Source organism: Coregonus clupeaformis, chromosome 13, assembly GCF_020615455.1.
Source record: "Coregonus clupeaformis isolate EN_2021a chromosome 13, ASM2061545v1, whole genome shotgun sequence".
NCBI lineage: Eukaryota > Metazoa > Chordata > Actinopteri > Salmoniformes > Salmonidae > Coregonus > Coregonus clupeaformis.
The window spans coordinates 57,317,841-57,338,517 of record NC_059204.1 but is presented as its reverse complement, the minus strand read 5'-3'; the positions used below and the strand labels follow the sequence as shown (position 1 = coordinate 57,338,517).

Here is a 20,677-nt window from a genome sequence, read left to right as displayed (position 1 = left end):
GAAAGTGGATGCAGTGTTGCTGGTGAGTGCAGACAGGCATGATTACAGAGTAAACATTCTTCGACCTTACCCAAGACCTTCCCCTTGAAACAGGATGGAGCCTGCCCTGACATCTAACCATATCAGACAGAAGGCCAATACTTTGTCCTTCACCTGGTCTTCACTTACAGTGCCAGAAAACACTCCGTCTGAGGACGATAGCTGGTTATGGCCATAGATGGCCTAAACTTTGCCCACTATGACCCAATTATGTTGTGGGGAAATGATTTACAGACTTGAAATATTGAATTCAAATATTTTCAACACCGACAAAACACCAAGTTGACAGGAAATAACTAGACTAGGCACGCTTTGCAGCTTTCCTTGTCTAGCATTTATCTATTTATTCAACCATCAAAAAAGGACATTTCAGTTACTAAATGCAGACCTTTCTTGGGGATGACGATAAGACACTGATGAATTCTAGCAGTGCAAATTATGAGCTTGTGGCAGCACAGACAGTTTACCTCCAACCTCCAGTTAAAACCATTCCAAAGATAAAAGGTTACGGACCAAGACGCTACCAAAAAACTGTGGACTTTCCTCCAGAAACATACACAAAAAAACATTGCACTATTGTTTTTCAGTTGAATCAAATCATCATTTTGGGTGGAGTAGTGGGGTAGTGACATCACCAGAAGAGCTGGAGGTCATGTTTGAAAATCAGGTGGTTGACAAAATACTCTATTAGCCATTTAGGGATCATCCCAAGAATGATAGTATTAACAGTAATAAAAAAGAAACATGATCCAGTATAAATAAATATTACAAGTCATTGTGGACTGAATGAACATGTACGATAATTCTCATTAACAAAAGATCAAAACCAAAAAATTAAAAATTATACCTCTAAAGTGTCGATATAACATTAAACCAAACAAAGCCAGGAAATCCCAAAACCATGGAAGCCCTCTACAATTAACTGTTAAAAAGGCATGTCTGCATATCTAACGAAGTTGGGTTTGTGTTGAATATACTTCTCAACATTCTAAAATCATTTCACAAACACTACCGTTCTCCAAAGCAATATCTTTTCATCTATGATAATAATTGTACTCTTTACAAAAAAGTAAAGATCTAAGCAAGAGATATAATAGAAAATGGCAGCCAAGATGAAGATAGTTTTTATTCATTTGTGAGGACAATGGGAGAAATTAAGGACGGTCGTGTTGTGGTAGTGAGACTGCCCTTGTGTTTTATTGTTGTTACTTTACGTTATTGTGGTGGGACTGTGTCATGATGCTGTGTGTGTGAGTTCTTGTAGTTTCCCTACATTGTGTTGTCATACCATGCTTCTGTGGAGTGACACTGTGTGGCTACTCTGTGGTGGGACCGGCGAAAAAAGGAAAGGTTGGTATGCTCAACTTTTACCTGTCACTGAGTGAGTGATATTCTTGGGGGCTGCTGAGCTGTAATAATCCATTCAGAACCCATTTATGGCAGAAAAATTCCACTCAGTATCCATGACTGAAGTCTAGGTTCCGCACATGCTGCCATCATTTTTGACAACTGTCCAACCAACCATTTCCACAGAGTATACCCATGCAAGTGACGCAGCAAGTAACCTTGTAGTTTTTGAACTTTTCTAGGCCTTTTAAATAGTCTTCAATCTTCAAAAATGTCATAAAAGGCATCTGGCAGAATTAATTTCATCCACAAAGCCTAATATATCCGTGTTTTCATAAATATGAAGATATTATCTTGAAGCCCATGTAAAAGACCAGGGATATGAACACGGAAGTATGACGTAGGAACGAGTCACTTGCATGGCATTTTACAGAAAAACAGGATACAGTGCTTGAATATTTTTTAACAATAAATAATTTCCTTTTTGATTGCCAAAGTAGAGTGAAAGTTCAAATGAAATATAATAGCATTCACATCCACTTTTTGCTTGTTAAGCTTAAGGTCATCTCAGCGAGAGAGCAGGTTTCCACGACAACAAGGATGATGGACAGGTAGTGTTCTTCTCTTTCAGGCTGCGGTGAAGGAGTTAGGAATCAAGGAGTTCAGAGAGGGAGCGCAGTGAAGCAGAGAGGAAAGGTACAGTATAGAGGCCAATAGGGGGAGTGAATAAGCCAGGGCGAGAAAGATCAAGAACAAAGCGCAGGAGAGAGAGAGAAACAGAGGGATGGGAAGAGCGTGATAAACAGAGGCTGGAGTTAGCAGGAGTTAGCAGGAGCAGCCTCCTTCGCTGACGGGCTGTTCTGGGGGCTTCTCCAGCTTTATGTCAATCACTGGGGGAGGAGGGGTTAAGGACCAACTCAGAGAGGTCAGATAGGAACACATGAAGTCCTTTCAAACACTTCCCATCTTCTCAATATGTGTCAATAGGTTTACAAGCTAGCCAATAGGTGTCTCTAAATGTTTGAGTACAATCTGTAAGCATTTATAACTACTATTGCCACTGAAAAACATGTGTAGTCATACACACGTGTGTCTGTGTAGAGTAAGGATACTGTCTTCTCTGCTCTTGTCCTGTGTGCTCTCCATGCCAGGGAGGGCAGCAGCCACGCGCCGGAACAGCTGCAGGAGAGAGAACAGACCTTGTCTGTCAGAGTCAGACCATTCCAGACATCCTGCCCTGACATGTGGCCTGCCATCCACAGAGAGGGCAGGGCAGCTCTGTGGGCTTTCGGTCTTCTTAATACATCGTCATTGGAAGCATTAAAACAGGCACACTGTAAGGTTCACCTGTCCAGAGGCAGACACCATGAGAAAGGAGAGCCCATAGAATCTGTGTGCGTTTGATAGGTCAATCATCTATGATTCTAATCAGTAAATCAGAGCTCATTCTTTTATCTTAGTTGGTTTGAGCAGGGGAAACTGCTCCTCATGTACGCTGCTTGCTTTAATAATATGTTTACTTGCCTGAGGGTTTGAACAAAGGCCTCTTTCATAAATGATCTGTACAGCGTGCCTTCCACACAAACCTACTGTAGAGCTCACGAAACCCAATGCTTAAGATAGTATCCAGACTGATTCAAGCTTTGTTCATTAATTGGTTTAAGGTAGACAGCAGTAATCATATACATATCCTCCTAAAAGGAGGTAGAATACCATCCAATAAATTAACCTGCTGGAGAGGAGGAGTTCAAGATCATGCAGATAATGCATTAAATATAATAATTTGATATTGGTCAGAGAAATCACTTCAAATCAAACCTGGGGTGTGGATTACAAGTCTAAAAACTCTGTCCCACCCAGCAGACCAACTCTGAGCCCACACCTCTAAAGGGCAGTGGATGGTCTGTCCCAGGGTGCAAAGAACCCTCTGGTCTTTGGTTATTATGACTGACATGAGATTGGTAGGCAGGAGTTCTGAGACATATCCAAGGACCCCATTTAGTGTAAATGCAAGCCAGCGTTCAACACACGCATGGTGATATGCACGCGCACACATGAGAGAGAAGCTGTCAGAAGAACGCGTGAGCACTGCACACATCACACACACGCTGCGCTCTACCTGTTTGACATTGTAGCCTGTCTTTGCACTTGTTTCAATAAAAATAACATTCAGCTCTTTGGCTCTCTGTTCCCCTTCTTCTGTGGTTATCTGTCTGCGATGACACACGACACAGACACACACACCAGATGTACACAAACACATGAAAAAGAGAAGGTGAACATCATGAAGTGAAGGATGAACATGCCGTGTCTCCTCCTGCTGCTTCTCCTCCTGCAACCTCTGCTCTGTCGAAAAGTGCCCACACAGCTCCTACTTCATCTCTCAACACCTCAGAGTACCACCTCAGCTCCTGGTTCAATACACCATATAGGATACAAATGAAAGGCGCTTAAATCTAAAATTATCAATCAATGGGTATTATAGAATGGTGTGCCTGTGCGAGCCATTTCACAAATGCTAATGACCTTACATATTCCATATAAGGATTGGGCTAAACTAAACCTACCCATCCATCATTACTGTAGCATTTGACCCTTAACCCCTGAACTCTGACTATAATGGGTGACCTTTCGACGGTGAGCCGAGGCAGCAGCAGTGGAAGCATGGACGGAGAGCACGACTCAGTCACAAACTCACCTGCTTGACGTTGTAACCTGCTTTAGCACTAGTCTCAATAAACATTACATTTAGCTCTTTGGCCTTCCTCTCACCCTCTTCAATAGCAACTTGCCTGTGGTAGATAAGAGGGTTAAATATGCACAGCAACAGCATACGGTCAGCTCATATAGACACAGCATGCCAATAATACAACACAGCAGGACAGCAATCAATAAAAATAAAAAATGGGAATAGTAATTCAAAGCAGTTGTTTTAAGGCGAAAAGCATTGGGGGTTATAGTGGCCATGTGTTTAACCATGTGTTAAAATAAAAAGGAGCGGTTTGGCTATCACAATTGTTTGAACACACAAATGGATAAGACATGCTATGATCAGTTGAATCTCTGGATAATTCTAATATATCTAGGTCATGCTAATCTCAAAAGAGTCTCTGTGTGGTCTATTCAACCCCAGACAGATCAGTCTCTATAGGGCCTGTATCAAAGGAAGAGGTTGGATCCCTTGTTATGGCCAACAAGTCCCTGCTCAGCCGTACCTAGACAGCAGTGTTTCCCACTCAACACAGGAGGGCCTAAAGGTCTCAGACAGTCTTAAATCTCTCTACAGTTACAATCAGTGGATTCATTAGTATGCTCCAATGGAGAGAGCCCTCCAGGACCTGGGGCCTCATTTATAAAATGTTGCATAAGCACAAAATATGCCCTAAAAAAATGTGTGTGCCGGTTCTCACGCAAAAGATGGCATTTATAAAAACTGAACGTGAGAATGTGCTTATCCTCCCGCAAACTTTAGACTATGCGTACGCACAGTTTCCACTGGTTGAAGTATTGCATTGCAAGAAGGCAAAAGTAGCCTAGAAGCCTTGTGCAGGAATATATGATACATTAATAATAACAAAAAAAAAGTTAGCTGAATATAATAAGATCCAGCTCAGTTGGTAGAGCATGGCGCTTGCAACGCCAGGGTTGTGGGTTCGATTCCCACGGGGGGCCAGTATGAAAAATGTATGCACTCACTAACAGTAAGTCGCTCTGGATAAGAGTGTCTGCTAAATGACTAAAATGTAAAAGCGAAAATAAATGTATTTTATCTTTGCATTCTAAAATAATTCGAAATAGGCATCTATTTCCTATTATTTATTTCATTTCCATGATCATTGCAGGAAATGGACATGGAAACGATCAGTTTACAGGTCCACAACTTGCAATTGCTTTTGTCTTTCAGAAACGGTCAGATAGGATGTTTTCTTTTGCATTGACATTTGCTATAGCCTATCAACACCGCCAAAGACATTTGATCAATTTCGCCATTGTTATTTCCTTTAGAGGCCATCTTGGCCTAATTCCAATACTTCTACAGTATACAGCAAATAAGGGCGTTATCGTCACCATAAAAGGTGAATGAAGGGCATTTCAGGCGTGCAGTTTTACGAGAGGTCTGATTTATAACGGGAAACATGCGTATGCATGTATGGCATGCACCAAGTTTATACATCTCTATATTTGTGCGTGCGCAGTCTTTTCAGAAATGGCTCACACAGATATTTAGTGTAAAATTGACTCAATTATTATGAGGCCCCTGGTCTGAGGAGGACTGAAGAGCTCTACATGCTTACTGACTTTAGCCTTCAGTTATTACGTCACTCACACCTTTTGTCTGCAAGGTCCGTCTTGTTTCCCACCAGCATGATGATGACATCACTTCCTCTCTCCGTTCTGACGTCATCAATCCATTTTGTGGTTTGCTGGAAAGAGTTGACATCTGACACAGGAGGAGGGAGGGAGGGGAGTAGGGCAGAGAGAGCGAGAGATCAGAGAATAAATGTTCATCTCTATTCAGGTTGTGACGAGTACTGAATTGTGGTGATGAGCAGAATGACAGAGACAGTAACAAATATACAGAGAATGTAACAACAAGTAAGATCATTAAACTAAGTAAATCCAGCTCCCATGTCCTATCTATTTATCCATATGTAGGAGCCAAATAGGTTATATTGTACATTTTTATGTTTCAAATTCATAAGGAATTTCAGTTGTGTGTGTTTGCCACTAATCCCATGTCAAGTGTGTGTACCCCACTCGACAGGCTGATGGAGAATACAGTTAAAAGGCCTACAGACTCCAAGGCTTACTGGGATTGACTGGAACGGCAGCAGTCTTTTGACCATACCAGACCATGCTATTTGTTTCTTTAGTTTGAATGATCAGAATTCGTTTTGTTAGATTTTTCTTTACATTTTGTAAACAGAAGAACGAAAAATTAATTGACGATTATTTTTCAACTTGAATCACTCTGGACATTGGATTTGTATGCGTCAAGACTAACATTTCACCACTCTCCACTGTGGAAATTGTTTTGGTACAATTAAATTGGACAATTTAGCCACTACACCATCCATCCATCTAGGCTACTATGTTATCTATCCATTTCCTTGTATTCTGCCTTCCTGTCTATCTGTTTATCCCACAGACCAGGGGTACTCAACTCTTACCCTACGAGGTCCGGAGCCTGCTGGTTCTGTTCTACCTGATAATTAATTGCACACACCTGGTGTCCCAGGGCTAAATCAGTCCCTGATTAGAGGGGAACAATGAAAAGATGCAGTGGAACTGGCGTCAAGGTCCAGAGTTGAGTTTGAGGGACATAGACTGTACAGTCGTGGTCAAAAGTTGAGAATGACACAAGTATTGTTAATTATTTATGCATAGTCACTTTAACTCTACCCACATGTACATATTACTTCAACTACCTCAACTAGCCGGTGCCCCAGCACATTGACTCTGCAGCGGTACCCCCCTGTATATATAGCCTCCCTACTGTTATTTTATTTTACTTCTGCTCTTTTTTTCTCTCAACACTTTTTTGTTATTTTACTTTTTTATTAAAAATATATATGCACTGTTGGTTAAGGGCTGTAAGTAAGCATTTCACTGTTGTATTTGGCGCATGTGGCCATTAAAATTTGATTTGAAGTATTGGTCTTCACAAAGTTCGCTGCTTCAGTGTTATGAGATATTTTTGTCAGATGTTCCTATGGTATACTGAAGTATAATTATAAGCATTCCATAAGTGTCAAAGGCTTTTATTGACAATTACATTAAGTTTATGCAAAGAGTCAATATTTGCAGTGTTGACCCTTCTTTTTCAAGACCTCTGCAATCCGCCCTGGCATGCTGTCAATTAACTTCTGGGCCACATCCTGACTGATGGCAGCCCATTCTTGCATAATCAATGCTTGGAGTTTGTCAGAATTTGTGGGTTTTTGTTTGTCCACCCACCTCTTGAGGATCGACCACAAGTGGGATTAAGGTCTGGGGAGTTTCCTGGCCATGGACTCAAAATGTCGATGTTTTGTTCCCCGAGCCACTTAGTTATCACTTTTGCCTTATGGCAAGGTGCTCAATCATGCTGGAAAAGGCATTGGTCGTCACCAAACTGTTCTTGGATGGTTGGGAGAAGTTGCTCTCGGAGGATGTGTTGGTACCATTCTTTATTCATGGCTATGTTCTTAGGCAAAATTGTGAGAGTGAGCCCACTCCCTTGGCTGAGAAGCAACCCCACAAATGAATGGTCTCAGGATGCTTTACTGTTGGCATGACACAGGACTGATGGTAGCGAGGCTATATACAGGGGGCTACCGCTGCAGAGTCAATGTGCTGGGGCACCGGCTAGTTGAGGTAGTTGTCTTCTCCAGACAAGGTGTTTTCCGGATGCCCCAAACAATCGGAAAGGGGATTCAGAGAAAATGACTTTACCCCAGTCCTCAGCAGTCCAATCCCTGTACCTTTTGCAGAATATCAGTCTGTCCCTGATGTTTTTCCTGGAGAGAAGTGGCTTCTTTGCTGCCCTTCTTGACACCAGGCCATCCTCCAAAAGTCTTCGCCTCACTGTGCGTGCAGATGCACTCACATCTGCCTGCTGCCAATCCTGAGCAAGCTCTGCACTGGTGGTGCACCGATCCCACGGCTGAATCAACTTTAGGAGACGGTCCTGGCGCTTGCTGGACTGTCTTGGGCGCCCTGACGCCTTCTTCACAACAATTGAACCTCTCTCCTTGAAGTTCTTGATGATCCGATAAATGGTTGATTTAGGTGCAATCTTACTAGCAGCAATATCCTTGCCTGTGAAGCCCTTTTTGTGCAAAGCAATGATGACGGCACGTGTTTCCTTGCAGGTAACCATGGTTAACAGAGGAAGAACAATGATTTCAAGCACCACCCTCCTTTTAAAGCTTCCAGTCTGTTATTCTAACTCAATCAGCATGACAGAGTGATCTCCAGCCTTGTCCTCGTCAACACTCTCACCTGTGTTAACGAGAGAATCACTGACATGATGGCAGCTGGTCCTTTTGTGGCAGGGCTGAAATGCAGTGGAAATGTTTTTTTGGGGATTAAGTTCATTTTCATGGCAAAGAGGGACTTTGCAATTAATTGCAATTCATCTGATCACTCTTCATGACATTCTGGAGTATATGCAAATTGCCATCATCAAAACTGAGGCAGCAGACTTTGTGAATATTAGTATTTGTGTCATTCTCAAAACGTTTGACCACGACTGTATATATGTATTTAACGGTCTATCCTCTATCCAGCTGGAAGTGGTGTCCGTTTTTCTGAAGTGACAGTCAGACTTCCTCCCCAGAGAGCCAGTTAAATAGATGTCCTCTAGCCCTGCTGCAGAGCCATGTCTGCTTTTATCTCCCCCTAATGGCCAATCACCTAACACAGACACACATGGTAGCAGAGACACATGTGAAAACTGAACATTGTTATTTAATAATCAGGCAAAATAGGCCCCTGAAGCAACATCAAAGCTGCCGATACCAATTATTTCTAATGAAACTAAATAAGACACTTCATTGTTTTGTATATGGGTGAACAACAAACCTAAGAAGTCATGGTTGACATGACCAAAAAAGAGAGATCAAGAAAGACTGGTCCAGAGAAATAAAGATAGGGAAGGATTGAAAAGAAATTAGATTGCTCTATTGGAAAAAACAAGAAATCATCTACGAAACTACTAAACTATTTAGTATAAACAGATTTTACCGACTGATATTTACTATTCAAAGCTATTTTGTCTGTAGCCTAATATTTAATTGGGTTGTATGTATGCTACCGAATGCTTTGCCCTTCTGGTGAACAAATTAATATTTGTCTATTTAATACTGAAACAGAGAAATGTTCACAGACTACAATCACGCAAAAAGCAGACTAAATAAAGAAGTGGCCCAAGTGGACATATACAAAAAAAGAGTGGGAGGAAAACATCAACAAACATGAAAAGGGGACAAAAGGCATCAGGTAGGGGAAAAAAGGAGAATGGAAAAACAGAAAATAGAAAAGGGACTTGAGCCAGCGGCAAAAAAGGAGGACATCTTTTTTTGTTTTGATTGGTATCCTTCCATCACTTTTCCATCAATAGGGACCGCACTCACTTGTGATGTCATAGACTACCACGGCCACGGTGGAGTCTCGTATGTAGCTAGGGATCAGACTCCGGAAGCGCTCCTGGCCGGCTGTGTCCCAAAGCTGCAGTCTCACCTGAGCAGCACGTTACCACCAGCACACAGGGAGAGAAGGAGAAGGGGAGAGATGGAGGAGAGGGGCAAGAGGGGAGGAGAGGAAGAGGTGGTGGTAAGAGAGGGGAGAACTGGACGAGGGTTGAGGGGGGGGTCACGCACGCACGTCGAGTGGGCGGGGCGCGGAGGGGAGTACCTACTTGTGATGTCGTATACTACGACAGCGGCGGCAGAGTCTCGGATATAACTGGGGATGAGGCTACGGAAACGCTCCTGCCCAGCCGTATCCCACAGCTGCAACCTGATCTGTGGCGGATGGGAGGAGAAATAAAGGAAAAGAAAAGGAAAAAGAAAGGATGAAAAGAAAAGGAGACAAAAGGAGCGCAGAAACAATGGAAACATGAAGTAAGAAACCAAAAAGAATAAAGAAATAAAACAAATCAAAATTGAATCAACTTCTGAATGAGAGAAAAGGGAGAGAAATAGAGAAGAACGGGAGCGAGAGAGAGAGAAAGAGGGTTGCATGCAGGGAGTGTGTGACCATAGGAGGAATGGTGAGGGCCAGGGGAATCATGGGTACTAGGCCTCATTTCTGAGATGATCTTCTCTCCTTCACACTAGATATTGAATTTCAGAACCAGAATGAACCGAATATGAGCAGATGGGGAAAATGGAAGAAAGGGAAGAGGCAGGATCCAAGTCCAGGTCAAGGCGGCTCTCCGGCTTCTTTAAGGTGCTAGTGTGTGTGCTGTGTGTGTGAACCTGGGCCAGGATAAAACACAGTTAGAGCAGACAGAGTCAGGACACAGGATACCCAGCATCCCCAAAGTCCCAGAAACCACTGTTGGCAAGGATACAGTAAAGACAGAGACCTGTGTGATTTGGTGGGGGTGCGTGCGTACCAGTGAATGGGTACATCTTTACATTTCAAAGAGAGACATTTTCTAAAAATCACCATAATGCAATTTAACATTCCTCAGTAAAAGTATCACATAACACCACAGTCATGATTAACACACTCACTTAAATATTCCAATCATAATCAGCATATTACCACTCCATGGAATAAGACAATTTCAAGAGAGATCGATTTAAAAAGAAGAAAGTCAAACTTACTGTTCGGTCTTCGAGGTACATGGTTTTTGACAAGAAATCTATTCCTATTGTGGCCTGGAAATGAGAAAGAATGAAGAATGAGAACGTTTCTGACAATGATGAAGATGGTAGATTGATAAGGAAAGGCTTTAGTACTGTAGTTAGACTGAAATGAAGGAACAACAAACATATTGCCTAGTCGAGCCCAGCACTAACAGACATTTACATTAGTCATTTAGCAGACTTAGTGCATACATTATTTATTTTTCATACTGGCCCTGCGTGGGAATCGAACCCACAACCCTGGCATTGCAAGCGCCATGCTCTACCAACTGAGCTACACGGGATGGACCTAATTCAATTGGCTAATCATAAAGACAGACTAGCTGAATCAAGTGTGTTAGTGTTGGTCTGGAGCAAATGCCTGCCCACCCTGTTGTAGGACCAGGACTAGGGTTAGGCATTGAGACCAACGGCATAGTAAACCTAGCCCTAACTATCATATCCAGATTAAATGGTGTCTGTGTGGTCTAGCCTTACCTGGTAGGTGTTGTCGAAGCTGTCGTACATGAACCTGGTAATCAATGAAGTCTTCCCCACTGAAAAACACAAGACACATGTTAGAACCAATATAGCTACGTAAGGACACAGAAGTCCGGATCGCTGTAATTTTTCCGAATTTGATTTATTTTTAATTACATTTTTAGGAACTCAGTCAGGGTCTCAACTTACTGTTGAGTTAGAATAGTAGAACACACAAGGTGCAATTTTGAAAATTGGTTGTGCATCTGCAGTTTTCCTCTTGATGTCACTCAATGACCCCGTTTACATGTGCACAGTATTTTGGATAGTAGCTCATATAGTAGCTGTTTACATGCACCTTTGATATCCCGCTCATGAGTATCCCTGTACCATGAATAAACAAAATATTCCTCATTTAAGTATATGGATTAATTGGAATAGTAACTGAAATATGGACACTGACTGTAGGCCTATAACCTCTCACATGTAGCGTAATACAATATTAACTTGCAGTGAAATTATACAACAGATGTTAGCGGAGAACAAACAGGAGTGGAGAAATTATTTCTTTCTTTCAGCATCTCTTGAGAAAATGTGAATGCGTGTGTAATGTGTTATCTTTGACACTGTTATGCAAGCTGACAGTATTTTAACCACATAAAATATGCACCCAAGACTAACTGAAGTCTTATCAGAAACGTGTTTCATAATTTTCTCCGCTTTTAATTTCCTTAAAACCGGTCAAACTGATGACATTTGGACATTATTGCGTTTTCTCCCCGGTTCCTAAACGAAACAGACAACTTTACAGGTGTTAACTAGATTACTAACGCATTCCTTCTATCGATGTAAAACATTATTCTGGTGAGCACTACTTTATTTAGTCTTCTGGGCAACAAGTTATGACAGAAGAGAAACTGCATGTATCAAACTATAGTTGACAAACAAATGGCATACCAAACGCCAGAAATTATAAGCAGAAACTTGTGTAAATTAGGGGTGAAAGTAGCCAGTAGTAAATTATAGTAAATTAATTATAGTAGTCTAAATTATGGAATTATTATGGTGGAGCGAAATGTGCAGGTAACCTACTTTTTGAAGTGATTTGTTTGACAATCAGATGAAAACATCACAACACCCATGATATTCGAAACTGAGCCTGCGCAGACCGCAAAAACAACATTAAACAGGATAAGATGTTTACATGCCACAGTATCCGTCTTAGATCAGCATATCCAAGGCATCTTATCCGGGTTTCTCATAAATGGGATACAAGCTTTTTTGGGTTATTGTAAACGGGATATGATGTTTATATGCGTCAACTCAAAAACAGAGTACTTGAGTATCCCGAATAATAACAGGATATTGGTGTGTATGTAAACGTGGTCACTGACAGTCACTCAATTAGTCTAGACAGCTATCTTACCTTTTAGTAATCATGGCCGAATTACTGGCCGGGCACATGAACAGGGGCCCTGACCTCCAGGGGGCTTATTGATTTTGTTAATCACTTTCACTCAGATTTCATATTAACATGGCATAAGTAATGGCAAAATGTGTAGAATTGCAGGAGATTAGCTGGAACACTGCACCAAAAGACTGCTCTGTAAAGCCAACATATTTGTTTACCTTTTGTTTATAAAATACTTTTTCTGCTAACAGATCCCTCTGTAAGTATGAAATTACAGTTTTTAATCCCGGTGCTGAGTTAATGTGAGTTAACGTGTAGCGGCTAATTGTATAGCTAATAGGCTATGGGTCTGTAGATCGACTGTGGTGAATGAAGCTACAGCAGCCAAGGTGATAAGAAATGGGGCCATTTCGGCTTGTTTCTGCTGTTCTCCACATAGCCTTTTAGAGTTTTTAAATTGTATAGAAATGCAGTAAATGATCTTCAACTCCGCTCCCCCTCCCCTACCATCAGTCCCTGGCTATGGCCCTGATTACGGTCTTGAAGGGTAAGTAACACTAGTAGTGATGGCACATAGCACTGACAAAACAGAGACAGACACACAGTACTGGAGGCCTCACCAGACCAGCGTGGAATGAGTCTCATTTCACATAGCTAACATAAGACATGTTCTAGCCTGATTTGGTGCTGCAATTCTCCGAACACAGCAACTCCTCCTCAGACAATTTGCTGAGGTGCACCATCTGTTTTCTAACCAAAGCCCACAGCTCACCACTACTTTATGACTTGACTCCAACCAACCAAGAGGCCTGGAGTAAGAGACCATGAGGAGCTGTCTGCTGAGTCTGCACTTTAAGGGAGAGAACATCAGTAAAAATGACATAAGAAATCCGGAAGGGTTTTTGAATTGACTTGAAAAAACCCTCCAAGGAATGCTGGGAGATTCTCAATGCCAACCCAGACATAACATACTGGCATTTAAACAATACTTGATTTTCGAAATGTTGCATACTATTAAACATTCTATTTTTGCATACTGAGAATGTCTCTCACTCTCCCTCGCCCTGCACTGGCATGTGACAACACCTCAAGGGAAATTAGGGAGGGATTAAAACAGGGAAAACAAAGACAGTCATTTTGTTTCATTGCTCCAGTCTACCACATCGTGGAATGCACAAGTATTAATTTCCAGTACAACCTCCCCCTCCCTCCTACTCCTTCCCTGTACATCTCACCCAACCCCTCTATCATATTACCACTGTATCACTGTTGCTCATGGCTGGGTAGACCTCAAGTCATGGATCCTGTGCAGAGCTCTCAATAACACAGCAGTGTTCAGAATCACAGTACACACAGGTCTCTGGTACAGATTGCTCAGAGTCATCAATATATATATATATATACAGTGGGGAAAAAAAGTATTTAGTCAGCCACCAATTGTGCAAGTTCTCCCCTTAAAAAGATTAGAGAGGCCTGTAATTTTCATCATAGGTACACGTCAACTATGACAGACAAAATTAGAAAAAAAAATCCAGAAAATCACATTGTAGGATTTTGTATGAATTTATTTGCAAATTATGGTGGAAAATAAGTATTTGGTCAATAACACAAGTTTCTCAATACTTTGTTATATACCCTTTGTTGGCAATGACACAGGTCAAACGTTTTCTGTAAGTCTTCACAAGGTTTTCACACACTGTTGCTGGTATTTTGGCCCATTCCTCCATGCAGATCTCCTCTAGAGCAGTGATGTTTTGGGGCTGTCGCTGGGCAACACAGACTTTCAACTCCCTCCAAAGATTTTCTATTGGGTTGAGATCTGGAGACTGGCTAGGCCACTCCAGGACCTTGAAATGCTTCTTACGAAGCCACTCCTTCGTTGCCCGGGCGGTGTGTTTGGGATCATTGTCATGCTGAAAGACCCAGCCACATTTCATCTTCAATGCCCTTGCTGATGGAAGGAGGTTTTCACTCAAAATCTCACAATACATGACCCCATTCATTCTTTCCTTTACACGGATCAGTCGTCCTGGTCCCTTTGCAGAAAAACAGCCCCAAAGCATGATGTTTCCACCCCCATGCTTCATAGTAGGTATGGTGTTCTTTGGATGCAACTCAGCATTCTTTGTCCTCCAAACACGACGAGTTGAGTTTTTACCAAAAAGTTATATTTTGGTTTCATCTGACCATATTACATTCTCCCAATCCTCTTCTGGATCATCCAAATGCACTCTAGCGAACTTCAAACGGGCCTGGACATGTACTGGCTTAAGCAGGGGTACACGTCTTGCACTGCAGGATTTGAGTCCCTGGCGGCGTAGTGTGTTACTGATGGTAGGCTTTGTTGCTTTGGTCCCAGCTCTCTGCAGGTCATTCACTAGGTCCCCCGTGTGGTTCTGGGATTTTTGCTCACCGTTCTTGTGATCATTTTGACCCCACGGGGTGAGATCTTGCGTGGATCCCCAGATCGAGGGAGATTATCAGTGGTCTTTTATGTCTACCATTTCCTAATAATTGCTCCCACAGTTGATTTCTTCAAACCAAGCTGCTTACCTATTGCAGATTCAGTCTTCCCAGCCTGGTGCAGGTCTACAATTTTGTTTCTGGTGTCCTTTGACAGCTCTTTGGTCTTGGCCAAAGTGGAGTTTGGAGTGTGACTGTTTGAGGATGTGGACAGGTGTTTTTATACTGATAACTAGTTCAAACAGGTGCCATTAATACAGGTAACGAGTGGAGGACAGAGGAGCCTCTTAAAGAAGAAGTTACAAGTCTGTGAGAGCCAGAAATCTTGCTTGTTTGTAGGTGACCAAATACTTATTTTCCACCATAATTTGCAAATAAATTCATAAAAAATCCTACAATGTGATTTTCTGGATTATTTTTTTTCAATTTGTCTGTCATAATTGATGTGTACCTATGATGAAAATTACAGGCCTCTCTCATCTTTTTAAGTGGGAGAACTTGCACAATTGGTGGCTGACTAAATACTATTTTTCCCCACTGTATATATATATATATATATATACACCACTACACCAACAACACTGGGACGAATGTGTGCCAGATTTGAGCACTAGGGACAGGCAGTGGTCTAGTTTTTGCTACATATCATAGGCCTACTAGCTAGGGGAGATTGGGAAACAGTGGCTCAGCCTGACCTTATGGTCCTGTCATTCATCAGGATGATGAGACACACCAATCCACAGGTTAGGTTATGGGGCCAGAGGGAGTGATCTAGAGGCCTTATGTAATCTTCTCTCACTCCATTCTCTTCATCTCAATGTAATTGACATGACATTGTCTTACATACTTCTCTTTTGACAAGCCAAAGACCAAACTCTTTTCAATAATTGATTCCTCAGTCAATATGCCTAATCTCGTTCTACCTGATTCTCTTCCTGATAGCAAACAGCCAATCAAATGGGCATCAATGGAAGTTAAATACAGACAGAGTTGAAGAGGTCAACCTGCCCAGTGTGTGACCTCTAAAATACACCAATGACATGGCTACTTTTGAAACTGAAAACTTCTCCTTGAATGCAAGAAAATGGAGCAGCTCTTGTGCCATTGAGTGTACATAGATTAAAGGCAGGACGTGACACCAATCCCCAGCATGGGCTAAGTATGGAAGGGAAGATAAGAGTGACATTCTTGTGACAGGAATGCCAGATGGCAAAGGCCCCCAGCTACATTTAAATCATTCTGTGGAGCCACTGTAACGCTGACCAGTGAATGAACATGCCATGATTTGACAGAGAATACCTTGTAGCTGCCACAGGTAGAAATGTATTCCCAATCAAACGGTACAGCTTTCCCCATAGCCCCATATTAAAACAAATCAAAATTGGTCGCATACACATATTTAGCAGATGTTTTCACGGGTGTAGCGAAATGTTTATGTTCCTAGCTGCAGTTACAGTGCAGTAATACCTGACAATACAAAACACGCAAATCCCCCCCCAAAGAAAGGAATTAAGAAATATAGAACGAGCAATGTCAGAGTCCAGGATATAAATATATATGATGGTGTGTATAAAAACATTATGGGCAGTATATGAATAGCAAAGGTGTGTACAGCAGTAGTAATATAGAATAGGCCTCGACTAGAATACAGAAGATACACTGAGAGTACAAAACATTAAGAACACCTGCTCTTTCCATGACAGACTAGGTGAAAGCTATGATCCCTTATTGTCACTTGTTAAATTCACTTCAAATCAGGGTAGAATGATTTTTAAGCCTTGAGACATGGATTGTATATGTGTGCCATTCAGAGGGTGAATGGGCAAGACAAAATATTTAAGTGCCTTTGAACGGGGTATGGTAGTAGGTGCCAGGCACACCAGTTTGTGTCAAGAACTGCAACACTGCTAGGTTTTTCACGCTCAACAGTTTCCTGTGTGTATCAAGAATGGTCCACCACCCAAAGGACATCCAGCCAACTTGACACAACTGTGGGAAGCATTAAGAGTCCACGTGGGCCAGCATCCCTGTGGAACGCTAATCGACACCTTGTAGAGTACATGCCCCGACGAATTGAGGCTGTTCTGAGGGCAAACGCAACTCAATATTGGGAAGGTGTTCTTAATGTTTTGTACAGTGTAGGACGCACGTATGGGCATTCGGACACGGTCAGTGACTAAAGTTCAGGGCAGGGAACTGGGCGGAGGCCGGCTAGTGGTGACTGTTTAACAGTCTGATGGCCTGGAGATGGAAGCTGTTTTTCAGTCTCTCCATCTCAGCTTTGATGCACCTGTAATGTCTCCGCTTCTAGATGGTAGCAGGGTGAACAGGCCGTGGCATGGCTCGGGTGGCTGAGGTCCTTGATGATTTTCTTGGCTTTCCTGTGACACCGGGTGCTGTAGATGTCCTGGTGGGCAGGCAGTGTGACCCCGGTGATGCGCTGGGCTGACCGCACCACCCTCTGGAGAGCCCTGCGGTTGTGGACGGTGCAGTTGCTGTACCAGGTGACGATACAGCCCAACAGGATGCTCTCAATGGTGCATCTGTAGAAGTTTGTGAGGTTCTTAGGGACCAAGACGAATTTCTTCAGTCTCCTTCTTGCACCTTCCCTCACCAACCCGTCTGTGGTGTTCCCTAAAATTAGAAGGTAGGACTTGACCGATTCCATTGCCCACCTCTACTATTCCTGAGAGGAAAACCATAACCTAGTTTGAGTTCAAGACCGTCCCCTTCCCAGTTTCCCTGGGCGGAGTTCAAAATAATGTTTAATTTAGAGGCCCACCACTTCCTAAAAACAAAATTGTATTCCTTAAATAAATATAAACATGCTTACATGCCTGCTAGCAAGAGAGCTGTTTGTTTTTAGCATTATTTTTACTTACCAGGTAAGTTGTCTAAGAGGTGAGAACACTTTAGCAACAGCCTAGGAAAGAGTTTTCGGGGAGATGAGTAGCTCAAAGAGACATTTGGAAGCTGGGGATGATTAGGTGGCCAGAGTAATACGATGACCAGGTTGGGAATTGGGAACCAGCCAAGAAACCAGGATAAACACTCCCTCCCTACTCTTGCCCACAGAGAGTCAGGACCTCGATTTAACATCTCATAATTATATGGAAGGGTAGGCCTAACTTGGGAGGGTCAGGCCGTCCTTTCAAACATGCAATTAGTAATTACACTGATAAGATCTAATGGCGAAAACACCTGAGAAGTAAAGTCACTTAAAATCTATACCCATTTTCATTAGTCTGGACAGTTGTACATGTCAGACAAAAACATATGAGTGTGAAGTCTGTCGTTTGTGTGTTTCCCAGCGTTGAGGGATTTATACTGACTAGGCCTAATTTGTGCACATGAAAAGGCAGGAGTTATTCACTCTGATCCAGTGTTCACCTCTCACACCAGCGCAGAAATCCCTGCTTACATAAATGGCTGCGAAGGGGTGAGAGGTCAGGCTTCATTCCTCTTGGGCAGAACACAAAATAAATCACAGCAGTATATTCTCCACATTACTCCTCCCTAACTCCAGTCTCAACAGAAACATCACACACGTTTGTTAGCAGCACAAACACACACATAAATCTCATTGAAGTGTAGCATTGGTTCTGGTTAGAGGAGGGGGATGTTTGTTGCTGACAGTGGTATATAGGATATACTATTTTATAGGCTTGCATACGATGAAAGGAACATATTGACTTCCAGGCCACCGCCATACCATCCCACCCCCTCAGCAGTGCTGAGATCAGGCCTGTAACCCAGGTTAAGGCATCATTCCAGTCCTTGGCTGTTCCTCAATGCAGTAATGTTATATGACATATCCATCATACTACTGTATTTGCATCCTAAAGCCCCAAACCACACTAGTTCCTGTTCAATTCGATATTTCTCTGTGTCTCAACAAAGAATTGTGATTGAAACAGGGCACCCATCCAATAACTAGAGGTCAGAGAAATCAACTAAAGTTGGACAGAGAGGTTAATTGCTTAATTCTAGAGTTAAGTAGGAGCTGTTTGATTGCGGTGAGAGCTCCAGAGGGCTGAAACCTGTGGTCATCCTGAATGGAGTCAGGGAAGACACAGATGTGATATCCTGCACACCACAGTGCTTATGTTGAACAATGCTGGCAAAGAAAGGGGCTCTGAAAACCACAGGCCTCAAATCAGAGTGGTTCTGTCTGCAATCTACGTTGTAGGAAAGTTGGGTTACGGGTATCTCTGATCCATCCAGCACAATAGCTCAACTGGTTGTCAGAATCAGAGAAACAGGTGGTTTTATAAGAACCGTTGCTTTTTAAAAGAGAAACAGAATTGCCACCACATCATGAGAACAGAAATCTGTTGAAATGTACAACATGAAGTGCCAACTCTCCACGAGAGAAGAAGACAGTGCTGGCTGGCAGGCATGAGTCTATAAATCAACCATATAACGTTAGCATAAAGACATTAATAAACATTGGCAAAGCGCCCACGCATTGATACTGACGCTTTGGTTTGACGTACAATGCGACATCTTTCTTGACACAGAGGCTGTATTTGGCCAGAGTAACGACAGATGGCTAACGTTAGCACCGAAAACTTGACAACTGCTCTGAACAACACCAAAGACAAATCTGAAATTTCTGACTGTTCAATCAACACCGACCATAGTTGATTGTGAATGAGATACATCAAACCTAGATAACCTAAACATAGTATGCCATAGTTATACCAACCTACCATAACGGGTTATATTCTAGTAGTATGTAGCAACTGGATAGCTAGTTAACGTAGTGTTTCGATTTATTTTAGTTAACGTCGTTACAACTCGACTGCTGACCTGACTGACTGGGTGAACTAGAAACAACTCGTCACCCAACAGCTTGCTAGCTTAGTTAACGGTCGTTAAATAACTAGTTAGCTAGCTAGGCTAGCAACGAAGTAGCTAAACACTTGATATCACCGATAGGTTCAATATCACTAATCGTAGCTATTTAGATAATTTAATCGCCATGGTCTCGTTATTATGGCTGTCGGTGGATATCGATTAAAACTAAGGAACTCGCCCAGGATGATTGAAGAGGGCTGGCATTAGCTAGTTAGCCAGTTAATAGCTAAACTGATGATGACCACAACACGTTAGTCGTTACCCCACACAGTGTTCACTTACCGCTCTGTTCGCCAAGAAAGACCAATTTAAATTTCCTTAGAGGGTTTCCGAAGTCTCCTGCCGCGGACATGACTGCAATATTGTTAGGCAGGCAAATACAAGTTGTAGACTGTGGCCCACAGTGTGGGAAAAACACACTATCCCTTACTTTAGTGAGCTAGCTAACGTTAAATCCTTACTAGCTAGCCAGTTGAGTTGACAAGTTGAGGGGTTTGTGCCGTAAGAACTAAGTTAACTAGCTAGCTAGCATTAGCAATGCTCCTAAACTAACAGTTTCTTGGCTAGACTGGCAGTCGGTGAGTTTCGTAGCTAAATAACTATCTAGTAAATACCGGACTCTCAAACACTCAGCTGAATTGTTTGTGACTCACTGCCTGCCTGGCTAACTAACTACCTCAGCACTCCCACTCCATCGCTAGGTAGCCGTTTCAGAGGAAGTTTGTCACAACCTAATATG

The 20,677-nt window shown here is 42.4% G+C and overlaps 1 protein-coding gene across 4 annotated transcripts; it reads right to left on the bottom strand.

The window, feature by feature from the left end:
• Nucleotides 1-316: 316 nt before the first annotated feature.
• LOC121579968 (ras-related protein Rab-6A) lies at nt 317-20,677 on the bottom strand. Of its 4 annotated transcripts, none has more exons than XM_041894998.2 (8): nt 20,221-20,677; nt 11,223-11,281; nt 10,704-10,757; nt 9,788-9,893; nt 5,716-5,827; nt 4,085-4,178; nt 2,499-2,565; nt 317-2,276 (listed from the first exon to the last, which is right to left on the bottom strand). In XM_041894998.2, exons 1-8 carry the CDS (start codon nt 20,288-20,290, stop codon nt 2,212-2,214), a joined length of 627 nt encoding a protein of 208 aa, XP_041750932.1. In that variant the 5' UTR covers nt 20,291-20,677; the 3' UTR covers nt 317-2,211. The 4 variants fall into 4 exon arrangements, with proteins under 4 accessions (XP_041750932.1, XP_041750931.1, XP_041750930.1 ...); XM_041894997.2 differs by lacking the exons at nt 4,085-4,178; nt 9,788-9,893 and adding exons at nt 3,506-3,599; nt 9,504-9,609 and having other exon boundaries at nt 20,221-20,674; XM_041894996.2 differs by lacking the exon at nt 9,788-9,893 and adding an exon at nt 9,504-9,609 and having other exon boundaries at nt 20,221-20,670.

Bases quoted from the DNA above. Each gene is read 5' to 3' on its own strand.
- LOC121579968 (XM_041894998.2), bottom strand. From the start codon at position 20,290: ATGTCCGCGGCAGGAGACTTCGGAAACCCTCTAAGGAAATTTAAATTG. The intron at 11,282-20,220 runs GTAAGTGAACAC...TGTGTTTTTCAG, and splicing joins CTTTCTTGGCGAACAGAGCG to TGGGGAAGACTTCATTGATT. The intron at 5,828-9,787 runs GTAGGTACTCCC...CTCCTGTGTCAG, and splicing joins CGTAGTATACGACATCACAA to ATGTCAACTCTTTCCAGCAA.